This window comes from Lucilia sericata, unplaced genomic scaffold, assembly GCF_015586225.1.
Source record: "Lucilia sericata isolate MDLA Ls3-8-SP2 unplaced genomic scaffold, ASM1558622v1 Contig000168F_arrow, whole genome shotgun sequence".
In the NCBI taxonomy this organism is placed as follows: Eukaryota; Metazoa; Arthropoda; class Insecta; order Diptera; family Calliphoridae; genus Lucilia; species Lucilia sericata.
Window position 1 is genome coordinate 125693 of NW_023994197.1, and position 16669 is coordinate 142361.

General features: G+C 30.9%; 1 protein-coding gene across 2 annotated transcripts in view; it reads right to left on the reverse strand.

The window, feature by feature from the left end:
- LOC119601479 (ras-related protein Rab-40C) overlaps nt 1-15940 on the reverse strand; it is a 41915-nt gene extending 25975 nt beyond the window's left edge. Inside the window, exon 1 of one of the 2 annotated variants that reach the window (XM_037952432.1) lies at nt 15731-15940. In XM_037952432.1, coding sequence (XP_037808360.1) covers nt 15731-15733 — 3 coding nt within the window. In that variant the 5' untranslated portion in view covers nt 15734-15940. The remainder of the gene's footprint in view (nt 1-15730) is intronic. The other variant, XM_037952433.1, reaches the window with a different exon arrangement.
- Nucleotides 15941-16669: the final 729 nt, after the last annotated feature.

Sequence of the window (16669 nt, forward strand, 5' to 3'; positions counted from 1 at the left end):
ATTAATAATAATACCACTACATCAATTTAACAGACATTAGTAACGAAGTAACTTGGAACAGGTTTAAAATAATTTTTAAAAATTAATATTAATTAAGAATTAAATAAATTTCCTTCCATGAAATTATAGTATGTATTAAAATATTCAATTATTTATGAATGTACGTTTTCTAATTATAATTATTTTGTCCCAGAACTCTTTTAAAGATGGATTATATACATATGGGGAATTTCGTGTCAAGTAACCCAACTTTAAAAATCGATGTCTTGGATGAAATTTGCACCAAGGTTAGTACTGTTGGATAGAAGGCCGGACACAAATTTTTAGCTATATCGGTCAAGAATTTCCGGAGTCAGAAAATAGGGGAACATTAGGTAAGTGCCAAATATTGGAAAAAAAAACATTCTTGAGTTAACCGTTATGTCAATACCCACATAACCGGGTATGTTTTTCATTTTTGAAGTGATATATCTCGAGATCTATATATCGTATCGGCTTGAAATTTGGACTATGCTTTTAGAGTAATGTTTTCTATACATTTTCCAAAAATTAGTTATATATATATATATATATATATATATATATATATATATATATATATATATATATATATATATATATATATATATATATATATAACTATATATATATATATATATATATATATATATATATATATATATATATATATATATATATATATATATATATATATATATATATATATATATAACTATATATATATATATATATACTATATATATATGGCTTCGTTTCAAAAAATAAAATGTTTCCCGTTTTTGTATCAGTAATTAGTATGCTGTCATAATTTTTTCAAAATTCCAACTCCTTCCAATTAATAATTGATTTTATAGGAAAAATCAATAAGAATGAGCTTAATTTCACACTTTTATAATGCTTCAAAAGTGCATTTAGTATTATCCAAAGATGCACTTTTTTCAAAAAATATTTCAAAAAATTTTGTTAGTATGCTTTTTGCTGAGACAAATGGTGCAAAAACAAAAATTTTATCATTAACCCTTTAGATGTGATGAGACTTAAAATTTTCAGATTTTAAACTTTACAACGCTATATTTCGAAAACCACGAAAGTTATAAGACCCATAATTTGTCATTATACAAGTTATACAGTTAATCTCAAAAATAAGTATACAGAAATACTGACAATTGGTTTTATTTAAAAAAGGATATTATTTTTTCAAAAATCAAAAAAGTAACACATTTATTTATTAAAAACAATTATGATAATTATTATTCACTACTTTTTTTCTTCATATTTTGGTTCTTTGAGTTCTCATTTAAGCTGAAAATTTACGTCACAAAAGTAAGTATACAGATAATTTCAGTATATATTTGGTTTAATTATATTGACAAAATTTATGGAAATTTTACTTGTAATAATAAATAAAATATTTTTTACACATTTTAAAATATTTTTTACACAATAACTTGGAAAAAATCTACTTGGCTCCGGAATTAATTAGTAGGACAGTTTTTTTCCCACTTCTGCGATTTTTTTCCACTTTAGACCCCGGATTTTGGATCTGGTGGTCATTGAACCCTCCAAATGATGCCTTGGAAATAGAATTTTTAACTTTTGAAAAGAGTTGTTATTTCGAAATTAATGTTATATGCATGGATTTGGCCATTTTGAACACAGTACGTTCTTAAAAAACCGAAATTTAACTCCGATTTCTTAAGACTTACAACATAATCTTTAAAATTTGGATAATTCTATATATTTCCTTTAATTTAAACAGGTTTTCCAAATACTCCGATTTCCAAAGCATACAATAATGCTACCAATCATATCTTGATATACTTGATACAATAACCATGTTTTATGGATCGGACATTTTATTTGTTCTAGCAACAAACTAAGATGTATCTGTGTTCAAAATTGTTCAATTCGTATTCATACCACCAATTGAGCCTGATTTAATGTAAAAATCTTACTATTTTGGAGAATAATCAATTTCAGAACCGATATGTAGTGTAAGTTATTGACATGGTCACCATTTGACGATTATTGGTAGTATTTAGAAGTGTGTAATGGATGATTGGAACCAAAAAACTTGTTTTAATTAATGGATACTAGTACAAATATTATTAATATCGCAATTTAAGATATAAATTTTAGGAAATCGTCGTTAAATATCGAATATGAACGCTATACTATGTTAAAAACGGCAATGTTCCGCAATGGATTGCAATTATTGTACAGAAACAATTAATTTAAAAGTTAAAATATCGTCTTCCAATGCATCATAATGAACAAACGAGGGTTATTATTGAATACCCGATCCAAAACTCCGGGGATTTAAATAGTCAGATGTTCTTAAATAGGAAAAAATGCTCCTATAAATAATATTCAGATCAATTACCAAAAATTTTAATTTTTCGGAACAAAAAGTGAATTTTTTTCCATGTTATAGTGTACAGAATATTTTATTATAAAATAATTACATTCAAACGGTAAAATTTTCATGAATTTTGTTAATATCATTAAGCCAAATACATATTAAAATTATCTGTATACTTATTTTTGTGACGTAAATTTTGCACCTTCTTAACTTCAGCTTAAATGAGAACTCAAAGAACCAAAATATGAAGAAAAAAGTAGTGAATAATAATTATCATAATTGTTTTAATAAATAAATGTGTTACTTTTGTGATTTTTGAAAAAATAATATCCTTTTTTAAATAAAACCAATTGTCAGTATTTCTGTATACTTATTTTTGAGATTAACTGTATATGGAACATTAATTGAATGGAGTTTTATTAAATTCGGAGATGATGATGAAAAACACCATTGTTTGATGGGAAATTATTAAACCACAAGCCAACATGATAACCATCATAACTCCTAAAGGGATTACAATAAATTAAAAATTTTAACACTATTTTTTTAAGGGCATTGAATATTATATTTACGAATGATAAAATCAGGTTTTGATTTTTTTTTTAATTGCAGTTTTTCTTTTGCTCTTATGCATTTATAGTGCATCTAAATTCTGTCAAATTAAGTTTATATATCTTAAATTTTCCTGTATAATAGTATACTAAAGTCAGATTTGAAATATGTACAGCAGTTTTCGGACTATAAAAAAATGTCGCCCAAAATCGGTATTTTGGGCGCAGATATGCAGATGAAGGAGTTGAAATTTTAACAAAATAATTACGCTAATATTAGCGCTGTTCCAAAAACTGTCATAAAAGGTATGATATCACAATTTCAAAAATATTGCGTGAAGCCTAATATATATATACAGTTAATCTCAAAAATAAGTATACAGAAATACTGACAATTGGTTTTATTTAAAAAAGGATATTATTTTTTCAAAAATCAAAAAAGTAACACATTTATTTATTAAAAACAATTATGATAATTATTATTCACTACTTTTTTCCGGGTTATTTTGGTTACTTAAGTTCTCATTTAAGGTGTAGTTAAATAGGTGCAAAATTTACGTCACAAAAGTAAGTATACAGATAATTTCAATATGTATTTGGCTTAATGATATTAACAAAATTCATGAAAATTTTACCTGTTTGAATGTAATTATTTTATAATAAAATATTCTGTACATTATAACATGGAAAAATTCACTTTTTGTTCCGAAAAATTGAAGTTTTTGGTAATTGATCTGAATATTATTTATAGGAGCATTTTTTCCTATTTAAGAACATCTGACTATTTAAACCCCCGGAGTTTTGGATCGGGTATTCAATAACATCCCTCGTTTGTTCATTATGATACATTAGAAGACGATATTTTAACTTTTAAATTAATTGTTTCTTTACAATAATTGCAATCCATTGCGGAACATTGCCGTTTTTAACATAGTATAGCGTTCATATTCGATATTTAATGGCGATTTCCTAAAATATATATCTTAAAATGCGATATTAATAATATTTGTACTAGTATCCATTAATTAAAACAAGTTTGTTGGTTCCAATCATCCATTACACACTTCTAAATACTACCAATAATCGTCAAATGGTGACCATGTCAATAACTTACACTACATATCGGTTCTGAAATTGATTATTGTCCAAAATAGTAAGATTTTTACATTAAATCAGGCTCAATTGGTGGTATGAATACGAATTGAACAATTTTGAACACGGATACATCTTAATTTGTTGCTAGAACAAATAAAATGTCCGATCCATAAAACATGGTTATTGTATCGACTATATCAAGATATGATTGGTAGCATTATTGTATGCTTTGGAAATCGGAGTATTTCGAAAACCTGTTTAAATTAAAGGAAATATATAGAATTATCCAAATTTTAAAGTTTATGTTATAAGTCTTAAGAAATCGGAGTTAAGTTTCGGTTTTTTAAGAACGTACTGTGTTCAAAATAGCCAAATCCATGCACATAACATTAATTTCGAAATAACAACTCTTTTCAAAAGTTAAAAATTCTATTTCCAATGCATCATTTGGAGGGTTCAATGACCACCAGATCCAAAATCCGGTGTCTAAAGTGTAAAAAAATCGTAGAAATGAGAAAAAACTGTTCTACTAATTAATTCCGGAGCCAATCGGCCCAAATTTCAAGATTTCGGAACTAAAAGTAGATGTTTTCCAAGTTATTGTGTAAAAAAATATTTTATTTATATTTATTAATACAAGTAAAATTTTCATAAATTTTGTTAATATCATTAAACCAAATATATACTGAAATGATCTGTATACTTACTTTTGTGACGTAAATTTTGCACCTTTTTAACTTCAACTTAAATGAGAACTCAAAGAACCAAAATATGAATAAAAAAAGTAGTAAATAATAATTATCATAATTGTTTTTAATAAATAAATGTGTATATATATATATATATATATATATATATATATATACACTGGTTTCCCGGTTTAACGAATACTCAGTTTAGCGAATTCGCGATTTAACGAACGGGCAAATTGTTTCCATTGAGTACCTTATATTACGAATGAATGAGTAAATTTAGTACTCGATATAACGAATTTCTAAAAAAATTTCTATAAAAAGAGGTGAAAATAATACGGAATGATAACTAAACTTCTTTATAAACCAAAAGCAATAACATATTAAGATTTTATGTAAGTTCAATATCCAATTCAATGGGTACAAAATCTACAAATACAAAAATCCGGGAATACGAATAAAATAACATTTAAAAAAATATTTTCGGAAATATAAATTAAATTTATTAAATACATTTTAATATAAAATTCTTTATTTAAGGGAATATTATGATTATTTTACTAATAAAGTGAGAAAAGGAATTGTTTGTAATGAAAATTACCATAAAATACTTAGAATTTCACATCGATTAAAATGGGCATCAAATCCCTATTCTTTTATAAGAGAAGAATTAATTCATTTTCGAAATGAAACAACTTTAACATCATTAAACAAAAAATATTGTTTTTTCCTAATTGTAATAAAATTTTTCATAAAAGCTTTAATTTTGGTTTGATTGCAAATTTAACAAAAAAAACTAATTTCTATCTTTTGCACACTGCATAAAAATGCATTGAAATTGTCAAAAACTTTATGGGTGCATTCAAAAAGATTTAAATAATAGACTTCCTACCTTCCATTACCGTATTTTTATCATTAAATCATAGAAAAGTTGTTATTCGGTTTAACGAATTTTTCGTTTTTACGAATGGGTCTGACATTATATCTTTCGTTAAACCGGGAAACCACTGTATATATATATATATATATATATATTAAACCGATTTATGACCGATTTTCTACTTTTACCTCGTGTATCAATACCCAAGATACCCCGGTATGTATACAAATTATATGTCAGTTGTCATTAAGTTCCATTATAAATTTTATGTTTTATTATTATAATTATATATATTCTTGTATCTTATGAAAAAAATTTAATTAAACAACAAATTTTGTTTCAAATACTATATACTATATATATTCGTGAAATATTTGTGGACCCTGTAACATTAACAAATATGGGCCGATTTTGATGAAATATTTTTTTTTTTTTTTTTGTTGTATATGACTTAGTAAAGTAAAATTATGCTGATATAATATAATAATTTTATTCTCATATAAACAAAAATATTTAAGTTTAAATTTTTATTTGTGACCATGACTTAGCAATCTTTTCGATTTTATACACCTTAATAAATAATATATAAAAAGTTTTGTTCAATTATCTTTCCCGGTCACACAGTAATAGCTTTTTGAAGACAAAATTGTTTAAGCTTTCTTTAAAAAGGGCGCATTTTGAAAAAAAAAATATTAAAAAAAAATCAAAGAATGAAAAAATAGCTACAAAGTCCTTAAAGGAAATTGTTTAAGCATTCTTTAAAAAGGGCACATTTTGAAAAAAAAAATATTTAAAAAAAAATCAAAGAATGAAGAAATAGCTATCCTTTGACAATTTTGGCTAGGACCAATAGGTCCCTGTATGACCAAAATGTCCAAATTTGACCCCCTCTAAATCCGCAGTTCTTGACCGATAGAGCTGAAAATTTGAGTCTGGCCTACTATCCAATAGTACTAACATTGTACAAATTTCGTCGAAATCGATTTATTGAGTTGGGTCACTTGACATGAAATTCCCATATGTATCTCAAAATTGTTACCCTCAAATTCAAAATGAGTATGCCGATTATCATGGTGGCAGTCCAGACATAAATTCTAGAGGTGAGTAAATTTTTAATTTCATTCTATGCAGTAATCTTGACATTTTAAACTCAGGATCCGAACCAACCTATAGTTTCAAACAGAAGGGCGGTTCTTGACATTACGCTGGTTAGTTCTATGCAGCATGATGGGATAAGGGGATGGAGAGTCTCAAGTGAATGTTCGTTCTCTGACCATCAATATATCGATTTTGAAATGATAGTAAACAAGGAGGTCCCAAAACCCTTCAGAACAGGAGAAGAACAGACTGGAAAATGCAAGTAAAGCTAATCTCACGTTCACTCCACACTGTTCCGATCATTGAACGTCGATCGGACATAGTAAACGCGGTCGAAACTATAAAGCTTTCGATCTCGCGACTACACTGACTTGCAAACAAAAGTTCACAAAGTGGTGGTCTGCAGACATTACTGAATCTCGTAAACTGTTTAACGAGGCTAAGAAAACGAGCAACTGGATTTCTTACAAGACCTCGGTAAATAAATTAAAAAACCTGGTGAGAAATGCAAAGCACAAATCTTGGAGATCCTAGTCGTCTTCGCAAAATCTTATCGTCAACTCCTCTGGTCCCGAGTATTATTAAGAAACCATGTGGCAGTTGGACGACCAGTAGCCAGGAAACCCTAGATTTTAATGGCCACTCACTTTCCAGATCTCCCAGTTGATACAGGAAAAAAAATCTCAAGCCTTAGCTAATGTGGATATGTAATGCCTGTCTCAAATGGTCTTATATACCAGAACGTTAGACCAAGTGCACAGTGATCTTCATCCCTAAAGGAAGAAAGACCTCTCACACGAAGCCAAAGTATTCTAGACAAATTAGTCTATCCTCCTTTGTTCTTAAAACGTTGGAAAGGATTATTGATCTGCATCTTAGAATTCACATCAAATCTGAGCTTCTATAAGCGTCTCAACATACCTATATGAAGAGTAAATCTGTTGAGACTGCACTTTACTCGGTAGTAGAACACATAGACTTCCTAGCGCAAGGAGAATATACACTTCCTAGATATTGAGGGGGCCTTCAACAATATTTATCCCGAATCGGCTCTAAATGGTCTAGGTATATATCTACTAATCACAGCTTTCATTAAGAGATTATTGACCCAACGAATTACAAATGTCACAAAAGTGGCAAATCGCGGTACCTCACCAGGAGGAGCTGAACCCACTTCTCATGGACCTCAGGTCAATGGGCTTTATGGTTATTGCGTATGCGCATGATATCTTCGTATCGTATCAAATCACACAGAACTTGGAGAACTATATGTGGTCTTGGTGTATATCCATTGAAAACGGAACTTGTTCTATTCACTAGAAGATACTCTTTCACTCTTCCACGTTTGAACGGGACAGAGCTGAATTTATCTGATAGTGCTAAATATATCTAAACTATCATGGCATTTAAACACTCAATCTAGAGTGTTGAAAGCGGCTGCGGCCTTATACTCGTGTAGAAGAGCAATAGGCAAATCATGGAGCATAAGCCCTAGGAATACATGATGGCTACCTATTGAAAGTGTTCAGGAGGTTACCCTCAACGTGGCCATTAGACTCAACAGAGTTAGTGTGTGGAACATAACCCAGTCAGGCCACTCTACCATTTTCAATCCCTGACAATATTGATGACTGCATCGCCGAAACACCCTTTGATAGAAGTTTTTTAGTGACTATTCAATACGACCCAAATGAGGTGGAATCAATCCTCCATGAGGGAACGTATAACGTCTTCACCGATGTCAAATGAAATTTTATAAACTGCCTATTCTTGTATAGCATGTACCACTTCCAACAAAATTCAACAGACTTATTTTATGGTGTTACTTACTTTAATACATATACATACAGTAGGACCTTGATTATCCGTGATTTGATTATCCGGCAACTACAATTATCCGGGAGTGATTTTTTTTTTTTTTGCATCGACTTAATTTTATTTTGGATTGAATTATATTTTTCTGCATCGTTTTACCTCTATGATTAATTAATTTTATTATTTTTTAAAAAACCATGCACAATTAGAACAAATCGATTGTTGTTGCTTTGATAGATTTTCGAAAAATGCACAGCACCACAGCATTAACCGACATTGCCACTCAAATCTCACAAGGCTTAAATCAGCAGAGGTCCTGTGAAAGGACGGTCCTAGTGGCTCTTGACCTGTCGAAGGCCTTCGACACTGTCAGTCACTCCACACTCTTCGAGGATATCCTGCAATCCCAACAACACGAAGAGATGGATCGTGAATTACCTGAGTGACCGTCAGTCGTTCGTACAGTTTAGAGACAGATGCTCCCCGTAGGGTTAAACAAGGCATACCTCAAAGTGGAGTATTATCGCCACTTTTGTTTAACTTCTACCTCTCTAAGCTCCCCGCACCTCCACAAGGGGTGGACGTGATTTCATTATGCTGCTCCAGTATGGTCACCTTTGCTCAGTGATACCTAGTGGAAAACATTCGAAGCTGCTAAAGTGCCGCCCTAAGGACTGTAACGGGCTGCTTACAAATTACCTCGGAATATCACCAGCACGAGGAAACGAAGGTCCTTCCAGTTAAGGAACACAATGTCATGTTGACTAAACAGTTCCTTCTGGGATGTCATCGGAGGAGTCATCCCAACTTTAACATCACACAGTTGGATGCTCCTCCTAGGCATGTCAGGAAGGATCTTCGTATATACGAGGAAAACATACGCAGATATGTGCAGGATCCATTGGATCAGTCCTCGTATACGGCAGCTTTGAACGACATTCATTGTTTCGGCGTCAATCCGATATGGTTCAGTGTAAATGCACAAAAAGAATAAAACACAAAGAATTATTAGTTTTATAAAAGGAGAAGATTTGTCTTCCTTTATTTATTTATTACCTTAAGCATGTATGCACAACAAGAAGTGCTCTTTAAGGCTTCTATATGACGAGAGGTAAAACTACTTATTTCTAAGTATGGAGGCTAACAAAGTTTAAATACAGTTAGCGGTTTACTCGTTGAAATAATAATAGTTTTCCATCAAAGATGTAAACTAAAGTAGTAAATCATTAGGATTTACACTTAGAGGAAAAATACCGCAAATAATCGATTTGTACTTAAACATTGCCGGCCCCCTTGCAACACTTAAGGTGTTGTAACTAAATAAATGACGAGTCATGAAGGACTCTCGTGGACTGTTTTTTCCAAATTAAAATGAGCCATGATCAGACTCCAGTTTTTTCTACTTGGGTCATTATGGACCCGTTTGAGCCATGATGAGACTCTGGTTGAGCCATGATGAGACTCTGGTTGAGCCATTAAGAGACTCTGGTTGAGCCACTTAGGACTCTTGCTATGTTAAAAATAATTTAGGAAAAGGTTAGTAAAGTAAATTGATATATATGTAGTGATCATTTAGGAATTCAAAACAACAAGTCTGCCATACAAAGCGATCAATAGTAAAATTACTTAAAAATTCTTCTTTCCATCTTTTACGATTCTATTAATACAGCGTTAGGGATAGACGTAAATCTCGAATTATCTATATTTAAATATTACCTCGTAAAAGGTTGTAGTAAGTGTTTGCACGTAGTGCCTTGTCGTTGACGAAATGAAAAATAATGATTTACAAACATTTTAATTAGTAGCGGTTCTATTACAGATTGATAAACTAACTAGTTCCTACATCATTTGGGTTCATTACGATTCCATGTTGGAATGTAGCTATTTTTAGTTGGCCTATATCTTTCCTTCGTAGGAGATGAAATAATACTATTTACAGGACCGGTTAATATCCAACCAAATACTGTATTTTGAGCCAATAATGATCCGAGTACTTTTTTCCTAATTCCGGGTAAAGTAAGCTGGGGGTATACATCAGCTCCTAATAATAATTCCACGGGTCTGCTCCCGAAGGGATTCGAATCTGCCAAATGAAGATTTGGCAATTTGTCGGCATTAACCGAAACCGAAGGCAGATTTCCTGAAATGCTTGGCAAAACAGATGCCGAAGTGTTTAATAAAAATGATGAATCAGTACTAGAACCTATTATCAAATTACAAGTCTTCGTCGAAATGGCCGAAAATTCCTCATTTACGCCCGAAAACTTCGCTGCTTCGGAAATGGTTGGAATTTTGAATCTTTTCCTCAACTTTTCAGAAATAATAGTACATTCTGAAGCAGACCTGACGTAGTCGGTCTTTCTACCAATGCAGTTGACGTGTTAGTAGGTCGTTGGTCATTAGGAGTGTGATTGTATGAAGCTGAAGAATCCCGATGTAGTGAAGTATGGTGCCGCTTATTACAAATAGAACAACGATGTTCACTTAAACAATCATTAACTTCATGTGAGTTAGCTAGACAATTTATGCAGCAATGAAATTTTTTAACCGTTCTAAATCTCTCAGGAATAGACATTCTATCAAACTGACGGCAAAAACGAAGTAAATGACCCGGTTTTTTACATAAAACACAAGCATTCGTAGGACTTGTATTCAAAACATGTGTCTTTTCCTTGCGTTCAATGCCTTCCTTATCAGTATTGGAACTCTTAAGATCGCGTATGCAATCTAACGTTTGGATTCTTTCGGTCAAAAACATGTCCAAATCTTTCCATAAAGATAAGGCAGTTTTGTCCTTAACACTTTGTTCCCATAGTGTCACTGTCTGAGAGGGCAGTCTTTGTATGCAAATAAAAACGATAATTGGATCCCAATTTTGAGTGGGAATCTCATATATCGACATAGCAGTTAAAAATCCATTGATTCCGCGCTGTAACCTTTTCAAAGAGCAACTAGTCTCTTCTGTTATTGTCTCTAAACCAAACAAACACTTTAACTGATTATTAACTAGCATTCGAGGATTTTCGTATGTATCTTTTAAACTTTTCCACGCTATATCAAACCCAGCATTAGTCAACGGACATTTAGATACAATTTCTCTCGCTTCGTTATCTGTTCTTTTCACTAAATAACATAATCGTTCGATATTACTCAGCCGACTGTTATTAATATATAAAGCAGTGAAAAGATCCCTAAATGTAGGCCATGAGAGATAATCGCCGTTGAAGATGTCCGTATCACATGGCGGAAGAGGTAGATTATGACTAACATTATCAAAATTTGAATCATTGTTTGGATGATGGGAAACTTTAGGCTTAGTCTTTGCTTCCAATTCATCAATCTTAATTTTTATCGACTTTGAACATCGCGCATAAACATTAAGGGTACTCTGGAATTTACTTTCAGCCACTTGAATATCTTCTGGCTCAGCGTCTTCAGAAGATTCAAGATCGTCTAAACATTATCGAAAGTAATTTTCACCTTTTCCCAACACATCTTCAATTCACTTTCCAAAACTTCGAAGTAGTACACGTGATGTTCTTCCTCGCGTATATTATTAAAGTTTGCCTCAAATTTTATAACGGCGTCTGAGGCACGAGTGAAACGTTCGAGGGCTGTCAAAGGCATTTTTCACAATTTTAAGATTGGATTTATTTTGGTAAAATACTATAAAAATAGGAAGCAGCTTTCAAAAATCACAAAAAATCGAAATTGTATTGTTACTTTCCAAACAAATTATTAAAAGTCAAATCGACCGACCGTAGGGTAACTAACAATAAATTAGTAAAAGGAGGAAGAAGAAGAATTTTATCTTTCACAACACAATTACTAATATTAAATTTGTGTGAACAAACCTTGCATTAAATGCAGTCACGAATTATTTTGATCACTATTTATTTCACTCAAAAATTAACACCAAAATAATTTTCTTTAAACAGTGAAAAGTTAATTTTTTATTAATTTGCCGAAAAACAAATGCAATTTTTAATTATCAATTATGGCTGTTGTCCAATGTAAACAAACGCAGCCTTGATTATAAAAGTACCGATCACTATCTGTTAACAGGTACTGTATAAAATATAATCGCGCAAGGATGTATTAAATAGGGATTAAAATTAATTCACAATAAATTATTATAAATTATTAATTCCCTTTTTTTGACAATAGACACTTGTTGTTTTCTTTGCTTTTTTCTTTATAAAACACACACACGTATATACATACTATGTATTTATGTATGTTTATATACTTTTTTCCTTTTGACACAATCACTTCAATATCAATTTACTAACCTTATTTAAATTAAGGCTTAAAGAAACCTCCAACAAAAGGGCGCTTATTAATTCCTTGGCAAGGAGTCTTCCTTTCATACGTTGGAGTATGTCCTTCTTAGTGTTTTATCCTCGATTCGAAAAGAGCATGTAATTATCCGGTTCGAAGGACCAATGTTTCGGCGTCAATCCGATATGGTTCAGTGTAAATGCACAAAAAGAATAAAACACAAAGAATTATTAGTTTTATAAAAGGAGAAGATTTGTCTTCCTTTATTTATTTATTACCTTAAGCATGTATGCACAACAAGAAGTGCTCTTTAAGGCTTCTATATGACGAGAGGTAAAACTACTTATTTCTAAGTATGGAGGCTAACAAAGTTTAAATACAGTTAGCGGTTTACTCGTTGAAATAATAATAGTTTTCCATCAAAGATGTGAACTAAAGTAGTAAATCATTAGGATTTACACTTAGAGGAAAAATACCGCAAATAATCGATTTGTACTTAAACATTCATAGAGACGCCATAGATTCCGCGGTCGCAGGATACCGCCTGAATGTCGTACTTGGAGGTGGCCCACCGCCCATAGCAGAGACGGAAGAAAACCTGCCGCGGAAAACAAGAGTAGTTCTGCCACAACTGGTCACGTATAGACCGTGCCGTCCCCAACGAATGCATGTGGTCAGGATCCCCATGACACCGACCACATATTCAACTGCCCAGCCAACCCTACTTCGCTCCGTCCAATAGATTTATGGACGCATCCAGTTGAAGTAACCCAATTTTTATGCCTGGACATTGTATAGTTTTAGATGTTACAACAAACAAAAAAACATGCTAAACGTTGTTTTTGTTTTCAATCGTTAACGACAACAACGTACTCACATACAATCAAGCATAATCCCTGCGTTGCTGTTGATGTTATCTTGCTTCTTCATGCAAAATCTTTTATATCAATATCTTTTATGCTACTTTTATGGCTGGGGGCCATAGTTTTTAGTTTTTACTTGAAATTATAAATAACTCGTTAAACTTTGTAATATTTACTATTATTATTAATATATATGTATTAATATTAATATTTATATTATTGGCCAAATGTGGCTTTAAAATATTACAATAAATTAAATGAAAATATTCTCTTTTTTGTGAAATTTTCAGATGTTATCTCGGATTTTTGCTTATATATCCGTTATTTATGGACGAATTTTGCTGATTTTGAATAGGAAACTTCTCGAAAGCATGTCTAACAGAATTATTGAACGACTTTATCGACTCCGCTATCTATAAGGATCCAGAATATATGTATATACTATATGGGTCGGAAAATTATATGGGACCTCGATGTTCCGTGATGGTCGAGACCGGAAGCATTCTGTATAATCGATTTTCCCGGTTAATTGAGTGCCAATTTTGGCTAGTTTTTTAATAATTTTTTATTAATTAATAAATGAATATGTACATATTTATATTAAAACTAAATAATTCAAGGATTTTATATTCATACATGTTTCAAAAATATAAAAATAATAATTTTGTCGGAAAACAGTAAACTGTGGATAATGATTTCACGTTATGTGATTTCTAAAAATAATCATGTAATGTTGTTTGTCTCCTATTTTTCAATTTTGTATTTTCGTTTCAAGGGAATTCCCCTTTTCGATTTGTTCCAATTGTTCATGGTTGTTAATAAATAATATAATTTTGCTTATAATAACGGATAATAGAGGTAATCACGGTTAAACGATGCAGAAAAATTTAAGTCAACCCAAAATAAAATCAAGTCGATGCAAAAAAAATATTTTCCATCCTGGATAATTGATGTTGCCGGATAATCGAATCACGGATAATCAAGGTACTACAGTATAAATATTGGTATATCTAAAAAACTATATTAGAGCTAAAATTTTAAAAACATGTGAACATTTGGGTAATAAATTGGCGCAGAAGATTTTAGGGACGTACCTAGTGCCTAAGAAATAAATTAAAAAATCGTTTATATAGGTAACTATTGTAGCTAGAATCTTCAAATTTTGTACGAAAAACTTCAACACATTTGGGAGAAAAATGGGTGGACTTTTATTAGGGGGCTTGACACCTCCCGTATGAATCAATTAAAACATTCGTGTATCTGGGAAACGATTAGAGCTATAATCCTCAATTTTTAAAGAAGAACTCTGACATCCCTCTGAACATTTGGATAATAAATTGGCAGACTTTCAATAGGTGTTTGGCACCTCCCATATGAATTAAATATAAAAATTCGTATATCATGGAAACTCTTTGAGATAGAATCTTCTGAAATCGTAAAGTGTATTTTTTTTATGTATATTGACTTTAGGGTAGCAAAGCACACAGGGTAAACTAGTAATATACATAGTCTTTGATTGTGTGTAAAATAACGTAAAAATTATTTGTCGGCCCCGATTACTTTAGGGTGGGCCAGCCTCTAAAGTTCAAAATATTAATGGTTAGATCTCCAAATATACAGATTTGTTTGGACCCATACATATATAAAACGAAAGGTATTTAAAAGATCGTTACAAAAAAGGCATCATTTTAATTTAACGTTATTGAGTATCAATCATAAACAATTCGTTTAAATTTTGCGAGACCAAAGTAAACATTTTTAAGGGCAGGTCTACTATAAATATCTATAAACACGTAGTACATACATACATAGGCATGTAAATAAAAGTTTGCATAAAGTATTTTCGCCATACAAAGATATATTAATTATAATTAAAATACCTTGCGCCATACAAAATATTCTATTCGATAATTTTTTATATTTATTTTTAATAAAAATACTACCTATATAAATATTTTATTGCTTGAATATTTTTATATAAAACGTATACATCTCTACATACAGTATAAATGTATGCACAAAGTTAGAGAAACATATTTATTGGTTATTTGCAAATTTTAAAATTAACAAACCATTACAAATGTTAAGTCACTCTTTTATGTAAACAATATAGGCACTTTGCAATTTTTTAAACTGTTGTTGCATTATTTTTCGAATAATTTTTGATTATTAGCGTTTAATGAAAACAAGAATTTTATGTCGTAAAATTCTACTGAAAAACCTTCGCCGACCAAATTTAACGCCGGTGGCTGATTGTGCGAATGTGAGACGGCATTTAGCCGTCTTGTCGAAATAAGTGGGATGGTCAAGTTCAGGGCGCACTGATTATAAGGTGAGGGCAATTCTACAACAAATACATTTCCAAAAATAACATACTAATTTAGCTTGCTATGTCTGTCAAATTTGGCTGTCGTTGTGTTTACGATTGTTGTATTTTCTCTTCATCAAACACAAGCATTTGACAGTACTGCTCAAAAATATAAGAAACTGCTTTATCGACTTCACCTTATATTTAGTACGCCCTGGTCAAGATTCATTAAAATCAAGGCGTATCGATGATAAGGTAATGTCATATTATTTTATAGAAATTGTTTATAGTCATTTTAAGGCCCTTCAGACGATCACACTTTACGTACGACAAGTCTAATGAAAAAGTAAAATGAAATTTCATCCGTATGACAAAAAAGAGAATAAAAGTCGTATGATTTATATATTTTCAGTCTTATGCAAAAAAACTTACAACATGCTTACTAACCGTTGTTAAGCTAAATTCGATAAAAGTATATCCAAAAACGATAATTAGCTTAAAATACCTGTAGTAAACCATTGTTAAATATACGAAAGTTAATAAAGGTTCAACCGTACTTTAAACCTATATTAAAGTCAAATGTCATTATTTTATTACAATTTATAACTGTTGACGTTTTGTGAAAAATATTGTTGTGTGAATTTTTTAATTTATAAAAAAATAAATAAATAAAAAACAATATGGATACACTTTTCCTTTTATT